We start from the raw sequence: 12,830 nt of genomic DNA, 5'->3' as shown, positions 1-12,830 counted from the left end.
ATTGAAGGTGGACTGGTTTAATTAACATAACGCCTGCTAAGACTGCAATCCGCATGAATTCTAGATTTCAGCAGTCAAGCTATGCTAGAGGATGAGTGGAAGAACTACTTTTAATACGACAACATCGGTGAGAAGATAAACTGGGCAAGGACAGTTGCACTCGGCACTTACATTTGAGAGAGAAATATGTCGGTAAGGATGTTGTATGGTACTTGATGAAAACGAGCGAAGAGTGAATCATTCTTACGCCTGACCATGTTTGCGAAATACTGACCCGCAGTACATATATTAAAGAGCGAGATCTCCTTTCCTTTCTACTGGTTTAACGTCGCACGAACTCATCGAAGGTTTTCAGTGGCCTTAATTAAGGTACAGCCACAGCATTTCCTTGGTGTGAAAATGGGGAACCACGGTAAACCATCGCCGAAGCTGCCGACTGTGTGATCAAAACCCATCACCATCCGAATGCAACCAATAACTCGTTGATGCGATTCATACAATACTGAACCTGAGATGACAAATCCTTTCTGGACAGAGTTATAAGCTCAAATATTTCATATAGCTGTTTTTCTAGGTACAACGACGAATTAATGGTTTACCTTTGACTGCTGTAGTAGGAGGCGTACCCTGGTTAGTTTCCAGTCTCTACTGCAAATGTATGTCTGGTAGGAGGAACAGCAACAGGGTACATTTTGCCTCAATTATTACAGCTAAAAGGGAACTGGGTTCGGTTTCATTCATGGTATACCTAGAAGTGGTTTCTTAATTTAATCCCAATTGAATCCAAGAACAGTACTCGACCTACAGGATCTCCTGCTGGACCAAGTTCTGTCACTTCGGTATATTCGAATATCGTAAAGATAGTTAATGGAATGTAAACAAATAGCATTAACAATTGTTACAGATTTTAAGAAATGCCAAGATGTCAGAATATTGTCCCATATGAATGATTTAACGTGCCTGAAACGAACGACACGGGTTAGTTTAGTGTGTGTGCGTAAAGTCTGGCTGATAATCCATGTGTTCGATTCCCTATCTGAAAACTGAATATTTGAAGAATGAGTCTACCACTTGTGGAAAGGTAGATAGCCCTGGAGTGTCTCAAAATACAATAGAAATGAGTCCCTGGGTAGTTGTTTTTGGCAAAGGCATAGGGGTAACCACTCTATATCCCCGTTATTACCTCGGTTAAGGATAAAGGAAGCCTTTACTTTCCCCCGCTCCAGTGACTCAGGTCCCGAATAGAGATACTTTCGCTTAATTTTCTTGAGTTCTAGGATGAAGGAAGAAGCGCCCATGGCCAATTTGTCAAGTATTATCACGTATTCACCTCGAGTTTAAGAACACGAACAACTCCTAGGATGACCAAGAGCGAGAACTGAACACATTTCTCTTCTCAGATTTCCTCATAAAGCTGGGGTTCAGTCCTCAATGTCGAGATCGAAACATGATTAACCAGTTGGAAGTCTAATACGCTGGGCCAATGCCCTTAACGTTAGGACCTTAGAAACAGCAATATCAACATCAAGCGAAGTTAGTATGCTAACCTGTAGACCATGCTGGTGACTAACATCTCTTGTGTTAGCCTAGTTACCTCAAGGGAAAATTTTCTTCCTTGTGCTTATCGTCGCTGTAACACATAGGGAGCCTATGGCCTACAGCTTTCCAGTAATGTTAGGATAAGAAGGAGCTAGAACCTGGAAAGTACTATCCGTGAACCTAATTTAGATATAGTGCCGGCATATGCCTAAAGTGAAATAGGAAATCAAGGAAAAACATTTTCATTACTTCCAAAGATGGGGTTCTAATTCAGGCTTAGAGTGGCATGTATCGTACTACGTTCGATTTAAGGATAAGTGTGCCTGACTTATACTAGATGGGTTGGAATTCATATTCGGAATAAGTGAAAGGTTTCTGTTCAGTGTACTCGTAACAAGCTGCCTAATTTACTGCTTATTGTATTATAGAACCCTTCACTTCCTTTAGAGAAGAATTACCAAATCGCAGACTTTCTTCTTGTGTTTGTTATAAATTCGTTTTGGACCATGGTACAGAAGCACGGTCGATTTTAACATGTAATTATGCAATAATATAACTCAACGTCTCATCAAGACTTGGTACATCTCTATTATCTTAGAGAGCATTATAATTTATGTATAATAACAGTGGAATACAATTATTCCAAATCAGCTTAATACCTAATGGAAAAAAATATTCGTTTTCTTTAAAGACGCATGTGCATGGTATTCTAAAGTACCGAATGTTTTTAAATTTGACATATGAGCGAATTTAATACACAGTACTGTTATCTTCGTAGTTGACTTATACCATAGAACATTGTAAATGTGTAGTGAGCAATATATGCCGTCGTTCTATACTTGTTCATTGGTATCATCGTTGCCCAGTCAAATATTCCTGTGCAGTTTTGACCTACGAGCATCCCAACCAGTACTTAGATGACTCCTGAGGAGATGTATCTTCAGTTTTTATTAACTTGTTGTTAAACTGCCAAAATAGCGGTCCTTTGAAGAAGTACGTTAGGCCTGAAACAAAAAAGAAAACACAATCTTTGTTTACAGCTATCAAATAAGGAGACTGAAAATAAATATGTGCACATTTAACAGTAAAGAACCATAATAAACATATCGTGGTAATGTTATACGCCTGGTGTTATTTCTGGACGAATGCGATTTTATGTGGCTTGACACGGTATAAAGCAGTCCGTTATTTGTGGCTGTGACCGTGTGCAAGCTACTGAAGTACGAGTGGAGCTAAATAATGGCATTCAAAGCACGACGTGTACATCCGGATGGTAAAAACGGTGTTGATTATAGGGCTTAGTCGCACTGCTACAGCACTCCCTGCCAGTGAGAAAACTACCTCACTCCTCATCTTCTCTAGTATAGTGCGCGATTGTTTTTTTGTGGTGTAACCTTCTGTGGTTCTGTTTGGGGATCCAACCAGTGCCCGGTCTGACAGCTCAATAGGTAAGGTATTATTATTTCATTATGAGAGCGATGGTGAGACAGAATCGTGGTTTTGAGAAATATATATAGTATTGTACTGCGTTTATCTCAATTTTATGTCCGGATTCTTGGCTGAGTGATCAGCGTCTTGGCCTTCTGTCCTCCGCACCCTGGGCTTGACCCACAGCCGTGTCGAGGGATTCAAATCGTGAACGATCAATTCCCCTGACCTGGGGACTGGATGTTTGTGCTGTCCCCAACATTCCTGTAACTCATACACCACACACAATAACATGCAGTTTCCTACACAAGGCAGACGCCGCCCACTCGCATCGAAGGATCTGCCACACAAGGGCTACAATCGCCACGTGGAGTTATCACAAAGATTGGGGCATAAGTCATGGCAACTACTTTTTTCCTTACATTTCCACGGTGCTACCATACAGAGGTCATATTGCCTGGAAAGCGTGACGCTCATAGTACATGGGCACTATACGAGATGACAATGCGCTTGACTGGTACCACGCACAGAGCGATGGGACTACAGTAGTGGGTCAGTCTCTGTGCAGAATGTATATAACGAATGAATTTTGGGCCAGGGTGAATGAACCAGACCTCAAATATATTTGTCGAGGACAGAAGTTCCGGCAAAACCCTTCCCCTCGAAGGTGACGGTCACTGTGGCTTACGACATGAGGGGCGTAATTGCGTGTCACTTCGTTCCACGTGGTACAACGGTGACAGCAACGTACTACATAACCTTCATGCAGGGACAGTTACGTCGTGCCATTAGGGGCAAACGTCCGGATCTTCTCAACAATGTCATCCTTCTCCATGACAACGCCAGACCCCATGCAGCAGAGACTGTATGGAGGCAACTTCAGCACTGGGGATGTGAAGTATTGGAACAGCCGCCATGCTCGCCAGACCTGTCTCCGTGCGATTTTAACCTCATCCCCAAAGTGAAAGAGCCATTGCGTGGGAGACGGTTTGGGACACAAGAGGACATTGCCAATGATGTGAAACATGAGATTGCAAAATTCACACTTTGTGAGGCGACTGGTATCCGCCGCCTCCCTCATCGTTGAAAACATGTTGTGGATAACCTAGGGAACTACTCTGAGAGTTTATCGTAAATGTTACTGGACTGCCTGAGAATAAACATGATGTAGCACAAGATTTCATTGTCGACAGTTTCCTCGCTTTTTATCCTACACCTGGTAAAACTGCTCAACTTTATTCATACATTCCACAGCACCTTACGCTCCCCATGCTCACCTCTACATTTCCATTTGTGTGGTAGACCCCGCACTCGTGCAAAAATAAATACCCCAACTCTCGTATTATTATTATTATTATTATTATTATTATTATTATTATTATTATTATTATTATTATTATTATTATTATTACATGTGGCCCTGTGCTGCTCCGCAGAATTCCTTATAAAAATGTCAGATAACTCGTCTTGATATACCTGTCACTGTCATATTGTTTTTCTGCCTTTTTCAATAGTTTTGTGAACATTTAAAACCGGTAATGTAGTTTATAACACTTCTTTCCATACAACATTCACTGTGCTTCGACTATTCGGGCGTATCTTCAAAAGGTCTTGCGAGCGATTGTGTAATATACAATTGGCCGTGGATGAATACTGGTTCGGGTAACTAGACACCCACTTTTTCAAAAGTTTGTCCCTGCGCTTTATTAACGGTCATACAGAATGCTAGTGAACTTGATACCTTCCCGTCTGTACGTACGTAGACTGTTTTTTCTTAGCAGCATGTTATTAGGAACGTTCATGTGAATGATGATTTTCACTTGCTAAGAGACTGTGAGGTAACGAGGGGGTTAAGACATGGATTATTGAGTGCCGAGCATCGGGAAATATTGGGGAGAGGGGATGAGAACGCAATCCTGAGATGGATTATTAAACAATGGGAAAAAGGGGGTGAATTGAACAGGTATTTTTGTGCGACAAAAAAGGCCTGCGAGAGTAAAATGAAGGAGAGTGAGTTAGAAGGTGGGCAGGGGAATAGGGGGGTGGAATAGTTATGTGTATAAGGGAAGGGGATAGTATGATAAAATTCTAATGGATTAGGGAATATAGGGACCGAGTACTTAGTTATGTGGAGTTGGGTAATAAGACAGGATTGCATGGTCTGTTTGTTTTAAAGTTAGCTGGAATGCTAGTGCTGAAATGCTGAGTGTTGTTGTTTGATTTATTGATTAGGTGTAGGTCAGGAACAATAATGTGACGCAAGTACAGAGCATAATAAGGACACTGGATGAACATTGAGTGAGTGACTGCTACAGCTAATGACTGCTAATTATTCTTATTCTTATTCTTATTATTATTATTATTATTATTATTATTATTATTATTATTATTATTATTATTATTATTATTCTTTCTTATTCATTTTACTCTGCATGTGAACATGTATAGGGGCGAAGTCGCCTGTTATGTTCAATAAATGTATGTATTAGGAACGTTCTGCCATCTGTTGAGTATATTCAGAAGCTCGGGAAGGTCAGAGACTCAAAGAGTATCTAGCAAATAACAGTATTCTTCCATCATCAGAGGAAGTGTATACTCTCTGGCTTCACTTGGCTGCATGCAATGACATTACTAAAGGATGAAAATCACACATATCAGAATAGTAATGAAAATGTTAGTCGCTTAGAAACCCGCTAAGTACAAAGTGTATTGCGGGTTAGCGTAAGCCTTCGCCTGGAGTGAACAATTTAATGATTTGATTTTATGATTATTCAAAGTTGATTGAACTTCGACACGTATTGTCTCATGATTCGCCGGCAGGTAATTTCGGAGAGAATAAAACAAAAATGAAGGGAATCGGTTCGGTAGAACGGACTGACGGATTTGCCAAAACTGTTTTTAGTAAACTCTTTTAATATCTAGATTATAATTATTAACATCATTATTATTTTAAGTGCGCAAAAAATTTTCATTACAAACTCGAATACTCACAGATAATTTTTTATTGCAATATACAACTTAGAATGTGGTAGCGTTTACAGCCTTCATTACATAGTTCACACACACAATCACTGCTGGGTATGTGATACTTCTTATTTACGCACAATTTGGTGTGAAAGCCGTGCACACCCATCCTGGTCACCGCATGTCGTAATTTCTGGTTTGCTCGTCGCCATTTGGTAGTCACTGCTTGATTTTCCTTCTCCCGTCTGTTCCGCAGAGCATTCTTCACTGCAGGTGTTTTTGGTAACAAGTGGCTTAAAGTTAGACCTTCGAACGAAAATGTTTCCTTCACCATAACGTAAACTAGCCGATACGGCGTGTATTTTGATAAACCCATAGTTCTTTTCAAGAGCCTCAATATCTTCCAGTTGTTTTCCAGTCAGGTGCTCCCAGATGATCTCTATTCCCTATGTTAACCTGGGTAGTGTTCTGGTATTGAACAACTTCAAGGCAGTTTCCAGGGAGACAAGCTGTAGATTTCTAATTTCGTTAATTGCTTTCGCGGAAGAGCGAGTTCAAGAAACAGAATGTAACACAGCAGAGAACAGAGCCATTACAGCACCTACGTCAGTTGTAAAGGGAACATCCAAATAATCTCAGAGCACTATAGGACAGACCTGGTTTGTAATGAGGAAAAAAACAGCAGAATCGAAACAAAAGAACGTAAAAGGGCACTTTTCAGAGATTGTGTCAAGAGGGAGGAAAGAAGGCAAAAGTGCAATAAGTGCGGTGGAGAGTAAGGTATGGCTACACATTCCCAGATTAACACCGGATGCAAATAAATAACTAGCAGAAACATGCCTACGGAAAAATGGTACCGTTGGCAACATAAGCTGTCAGGATCTTGGAAGAAGGCAACTTGATAAAGCTTTCAAGATTGGGGTCCCACTATGTTACAAAGAAATGGCCTATTCGGTAGATTTCTGGCCTATAGGCATTAAATTTCACCCCTTTCGGGCACCTTGGACATTTAAAGGAACGAGAAACAGCGATCACTGATGAGTGCATAAAGTTATTGAACTGGAACATAGAAGGTCTAAAGACAGTAGCAAGAATTATGGCTGAAGACACATTTAACCAGTTCAACATTTGTACCCTGACAAAAACATTATTATGTAATGAACCAAAGACAAATATCGACGTATTCTATTATTATTATTATTATTATTATTATTATTATTATTATTATTATTATTATTATTATTATTATTATTATTATCTCAATTTTATGAGGACAACGCAAATCAAGGAGTAGAATCTAAGGGGTAAAATGAATACCGAATTGCAAGCACTAGAAATCACTAATTGGAAATTTACCAGACAAATAACTTCGGAACATAAAAGGAAGGAAGCTTTCTATCAGTGTCTGCATTAAAACGCGTTCTTCTTGAAATCAGATGGTTATTCTGTCATGGTGCGACCTTGATGCCAATCGGAGAAAATATACGTATACGCTACATTAGATTAAATACGACCGGGCGAGTTGGCCGTGCGCAGCTGTGAGCTTGCATCCGGGAGGTAGTCGGTTCGAATCCCACTGTAGGCAGGCCTGAAGATGTTTTTCCGTGGTTTTATATTTTCACACCAGGAAAATGCAGGGGCTGTACCTTAATTAAGGCCACGGCCGCTTCCTTCCCAATCCTAGCCTTTTCCTATACAATCGTCGCCATGAGACCTGTCCGTGTCGGTGCGACGACAAGCCACTAGCAAAAAAAGATTAAAAAGATCAAGGAACGTACCCTAAATAAATAACCACGGCTGGGAACCAAAGAACCTGTTATAACACATTATGTTCCAGATAACTAAAACTGAAATGACTGCCGTCTAGGACTCATCCTTCCTTAGTTTCGAGAGTTGTGTAGGAAAGAAGATAATATTAGCGGCGAATGTTTAAAGATCTAAAGATTTCTTTTCTAACACTAATGATAAATGAAATAGGCATCCGCTTTCGTCTAGTTAACTGATAGGTCGCTGAACTAGGTGTACACGTGTGTCTAAAAAAGTCATATTAGGCTAATAAGTTCGAATCAGGTTTTGAATTTATTACTCTAATAGGATTTTCGTTTTATTTTAGAATAAGATGAGCATCTACCAGGCAATCATTTGAAGGGAACGGAGAGATTGCTTGATCCGCTCTGTTAACATTTGGACACGAAACTTCATATGACGAGTTGGTTCAATAAAATTATTGTCATGGGGTTGCTCATTCTAGATATGTTTTACGAGGTACAAAGCCCATAGCTTTGTGGAAAACAAGAGCTTCTTAGCAGTATTTTTAACAGCAAGCAAGACCATAGACGTCAAACTGACTTTAATTTTTTACTTCATTCAAGAGATCAACAGCTTTTTACATAAAATTTTAAAGTGCTTCCTCATCATTAAGGACAAACACAACAGCCATTAATGGAATTTAGACAAGCTTTATGTGAAGGAAACTTCTTAGTGTGTGTGTATGAATTATTTCTTACGTTTTTTAACTGCGTGCTCTTAGTGTAAGTTAGGCTGATGCATCTTAGAATGTGACGAAGTTTGGTGTATGATGTCGAATTCGCTGATGAAGAGAGTGGGCCATCTCTCGAAATATGTAAGAATAATAATTGTGTACACTAACGGGTTTATAATAAATATTGACAGGGTGGCCTTAACGAATAACTACCCGTGAAATTTTCGTAAGCAGTTCATGGAACTGTGGGAGCTTGGCTTGGGTGGAGATTCCTGAAACTGTTCTGGAGCGGCGTGAGTTTATAAGAAGCTGTCATTCATTCGAGGAGTTAGTCACTCAACAATAGTCTGCCTGAATCATCTCGTCGCAGCGGTAAGCTGGTCGCGTGATGAACTGTTGACGAACTTGAATTGTGTCGATTGAAGGTCTTCTGTTATTGCTTTTACGTCCCACTAACTACTTTTACGGTTTTCGGGGACGCCGAAGTGCCGGAATTTCGTCCCGCGGGAGTTCTTTTACGTGCCAGTAAATCTACAAACACGGGGCTGACATATCTGAGCATATTGAAATGTCACTAAAATGAGCAAGGATCGAACCTGCCAACTTGGGCTCAGAAAGTCAGTGCCTTAACAGTCTGAACCGCTCAGCCCGGCTCGAGTGACGGTGACCTAGTTTGTCTTATCTGGAAAATTCTAAGTAAGTGGGTTCAATCACAACTTTATCAGCTGGAATAAGCAGTTAGTTCTCATTGGAAGTACGAGGAAATATTTCTAAAATGGTCGTATACTATGTTAACATTAATCTGTGCGCACATTTTCAGCCTGTACGAGTGCTATTACAGTAAATGCGTGTGTCGAACGTTTTTTTAAGGGTTATTCTGCCCGAAGGCAGGTCCGAACCTCCGCAGAGATGTTCCTGAGCCGGAGTTTACGTGCGGTAGGGTGGCCAGTTTCTTTCCGCTCCTCCATTCCCTTACCCCCCACCAACAGCGCGTGGCAATCCATCCAACTCCTGACCACGCCCAATGTTGCTTAACTTCAGAGATGTCACGGGATCCGGTGTTTCAACACGGCTACGGCCGTTGGCGTGTCGAACGTAGCATTCTACATTTTAGAACAACGAAATTAAGTGGACGAATGGTAATCAGGGTGCAATTCAAGTTCCAGATTTAGTTGGAAATCATAAACTCATTGTTAGGAAAGATATTTCGTATGAGTACATGTAGTCTATAACTTTAAATCTAAGAACTCACTTTATTGTTAGGACATATTTTGTAGCGAAGGCAAGCTGAGTGGCTCAGACGGTTGAAACTCTGGCCTTCTGATCCCGACTTGGTAGGTTCGATCCTGGCTCAGTCCGGTGGTATTTGAAGGTGCTCAAATACGTCAGCCCCGTGTCAGTAGATTTACTGGCACGTGAAAGAACTCCTGCGTTACAATATTCTGCCACATCGTAGTCTCCAAAAACCGTCTAAAATGTCGTTAGTGGGACGTAAATGCTAGTGTCATGCAAAACACGCTCCATGCTCGGTTCATATTTGTCGAGAATGACCATGACCGAGTTCTGCTTCAATTTTTTAAAAGTTTGTTTTACGTCGCACCGACAAGGGCAGGTCTTATGGCGACGATAGCAAAGGATAGGGCTAGGAGTGGTAACGAAGTGACCGTAGCCTTAATTAAGGTACAGCTCCAGCAATTGCCTGGTGTGAAAATGGGAAACGGCGGAAAACCATCTTCAGGGCTGCCGACAGAGGGGTTCGAACCCACTATCTGCCGGATGCAAGTTCACAGCTGCGCGCCCCTAACCACACCACCAACTCACCCGGTGCTTTGCTTCTCAAAGGCGAGGCGAGCTATGTTCTTTCGACTTTCCCCTTGGTATTCGCTCCTTCACGCGCTGTCTTAGAGACGGGTAGAGGTGTTCTCCTCCGTCCGTCCTTGTCTTGATTAATGGTGGAAGGATGTGACAACACATCAACAATATCTACTTCGCAAAAATTTCCACCGATATTAATAGGTTCGCTCCCTAATTCTTTAAAGTCTTCCTCAGCAACAGCGTTAAACGGTCGGAAATATTTTTTTGCTAGTGACTTTACGTCGCACAGACACAGATAGATCTTGTGGCGACGATGGGATAGGAAAGGTCCAGGAGTTGGAAGGAAGAGGCCGTGGCCTTAGTTAAGGTACAGCCCCAGCATTTGCCTGGTGTGAAAATGGGAAACCACGGAAAACCATCTTCAGGGCTGCCGACAGTGGGATTCGAACCCACTATCTCCCGGATGCAAGCTCACAGCCGCGCGCCTATAACCGCATGGCCAACTCGCCTGATCGGAAATTCTTTGGCACAAACGAAAACTAACGCGCTAGTTATGTTTTGCTTCGTATTGTCGGGCAATGCTTGGCGAGAACAGCTAGCATTAAATTTGCAAGCATGTTATTTTTAATGAGTTGTACCATTATATGCTAACAATGCACTGTCTGTGTCACAAGAAACATACCCTGTCTGCCGATATTCTGCAGTGACCACAAACAGGAACTTCTTCCAAACATCAGACCTGAGCCCATCCCTCTTGATTAGTGTGTATTCACTGTTTTGAAGTTTAGCCATAACTCTGTCCGTCAATGCACGGGGCATTGTAAACTTCAGCTCGCCGGGATGAGTGACTCAAACGGTTTAGGCGCTGGCCTTCCGACCCCAACTTGGCAGGTTCGATCCTGGCTCAGTCCGGTAGTATTTGAAGGTGCTCAAATTCGTCAGGCTCTTGTCGGTAGATTTACTGGCACGTAAAAATACTCCTGCGGGACAAAATTCCGACTCCTCGCCGTCTCCAGAAACCGGGAAGATAGTAGTTAGTGGGACGTAAAGCAAATAATATTTCTATTAAACTTCAGCTGAAAAGTAATGGTTAACTCAACCATTCTATCAACCTTTTATACCTCCAGATTCCCGGCCTTCGCTTCTTGTACACAAGAACTTAATCATCTCTGGATGAACCACATTGCTTGCAACGTCAGTAAAGCAAGAAAGGTCATCCTCGCTGGTAAGCATACTTCACTTCGAACATGCCCTGTCGAACGCATTGGAGCAAACTCGGGCATTTTAGATTACACGCTCCACTCACGCGGATTGGTGGTTGCATAATATGCAGCAAGGCACATCTTGCTCCGTCTTGGTTACCCGTCTCCAGTTCGAACATTGCACGCCACTAGTAAATACTAATAACATTATGTGTGTATAAACTGTAGATTTGCTACTTCATTTACCTATTCTCAAAAGCACGTGTTCATGTGTGAGTGAGGTCAAACCTACCATCGTAAATGTATTTCCAAATACCGAGCAAGTGGCCGTGCGATAAGAGTCGCGCAGCTGTGAGCTTGTATTCGGGAGATAGTAGGTTCGAACCCCACTATTGGCAGCCCTGAAGATGGTTTTCCGTGGTTTCCCATTTTCACACCAGGCAAATGTAGCATAATTATGACCACTGACGCTTCATTTCCACTTCTATCCCTTTCCTATCCCAATCGGGCGAGTTGGCCGTGCACTTAGGGACGCGCAGCTGTGATTTGGCATCCGGGAGGTAGTGGGTTCGAATCCCACTGTCGGCAGCCCTGATGATGGTGATCCGCGATTTCCCATTTTCACATAAGCAAATTCTGGGGCTGTACCTTAATTAGGGCCACGGCCGCTTCCTTTCCATTCTTAACCCTTTCCTATCCCATTGTCGCCATAAGACCTACCAGTGTCAGTGTGACGTAAAGCAACTTAAAAAAGCAGTCCTGTCCCACTGTCATCATAATACGTATCTATGTCGGTGCAACCTAAAGAAGATTGTAAAAGTGGGTTTCCAATTCACCGGACACGGACATCGAGATCCCGCAACTTCAATTGTCACTTATTTAATTTAATTTTGTCTTTTTATTTATTTGGAAGTTTTCCTTGCCCCCAACGTATATTTTATAATTATAATAATGCTATTGGTTTTACGTCCCAATAACTACTTTTACGGTTTTTGAAGACGCTGATGTGCCGGAATATAGTCCCGAAGGAGTTCTTTTACCTGCCAGTAAGTCTATTGACACGGATCTGACGTATTTCAGCACCTTCAAATACCATCGGAGTTAGCCAGGATCGAACCTAGCAACCTGGGATCAGAAAGCCAGCGCCTTAAACGTCTGAACCACTCAAGCCGGCAGGTATATTTTACATTTTGTGCGATCACATAAAGCCTCATTATTTCATGTGTTTTCATTCTGATATCTACCATTGTACATCGTTTAACTTCGGCTTAACAGTGGTTGTATCAGCCCAGAAAAAAAAAGCAGTAACTGCCTGATGTCCTCATCCCGAGGTGGTGAAGCTAATTTCAGGCACAACCCCAATGGAGGCGAGCTGCGTGTACCATTTCACCCACATACCA

The 12,830-nt window shown here is 41.9% G+C and overlaps 1 protein-coding gene across 1 annotated transcript in view; it reads right to left on the bottom strand.

The window, feature by feature from the left end:
• Positions 1 to 2,090: 2,090 nt before the first annotated feature.
• The window catches only part of LOC136863704 (matrix metalloproteinase-25), a 72,921-nt gene continuing 62,181 nt past the window's right edge, over positions 2,091 to 12,830 (bottom strand). Inside the window, exon 11 of the mRNA XM_067140061.2 lies at positions 2,091 to 2,543. Within this exon, the coding sequence (XP_066996162.2) occupies positions 2,431 to 2,543 (113 nt within the window). The 3' untranslated portion in view covers positions 2,091 to 2,430. The remainder of the gene's footprint in view (positions 2,544 to 12,830) is intronic.

The sequence above is a fragment of the Anabrus simplex genome, chromosome 2 (assembly GCF_040414725.1).
Source record: "Anabrus simplex isolate iqAnaSimp1 chromosome 2, ASM4041472v1, whole genome shotgun sequence".
NCBI classification, from domain to species: domain Eukaryota; kingdom Metazoa; phylum Arthropoda; class Insecta; order Orthoptera; family Tettigoniidae; genus Anabrus; species Anabrus simplex.
The sequence above is the reverse complement of the archived record's forward strand: the minus strand, read 5'-3'. Positions and strand labels throughout refer to the sequence as shown.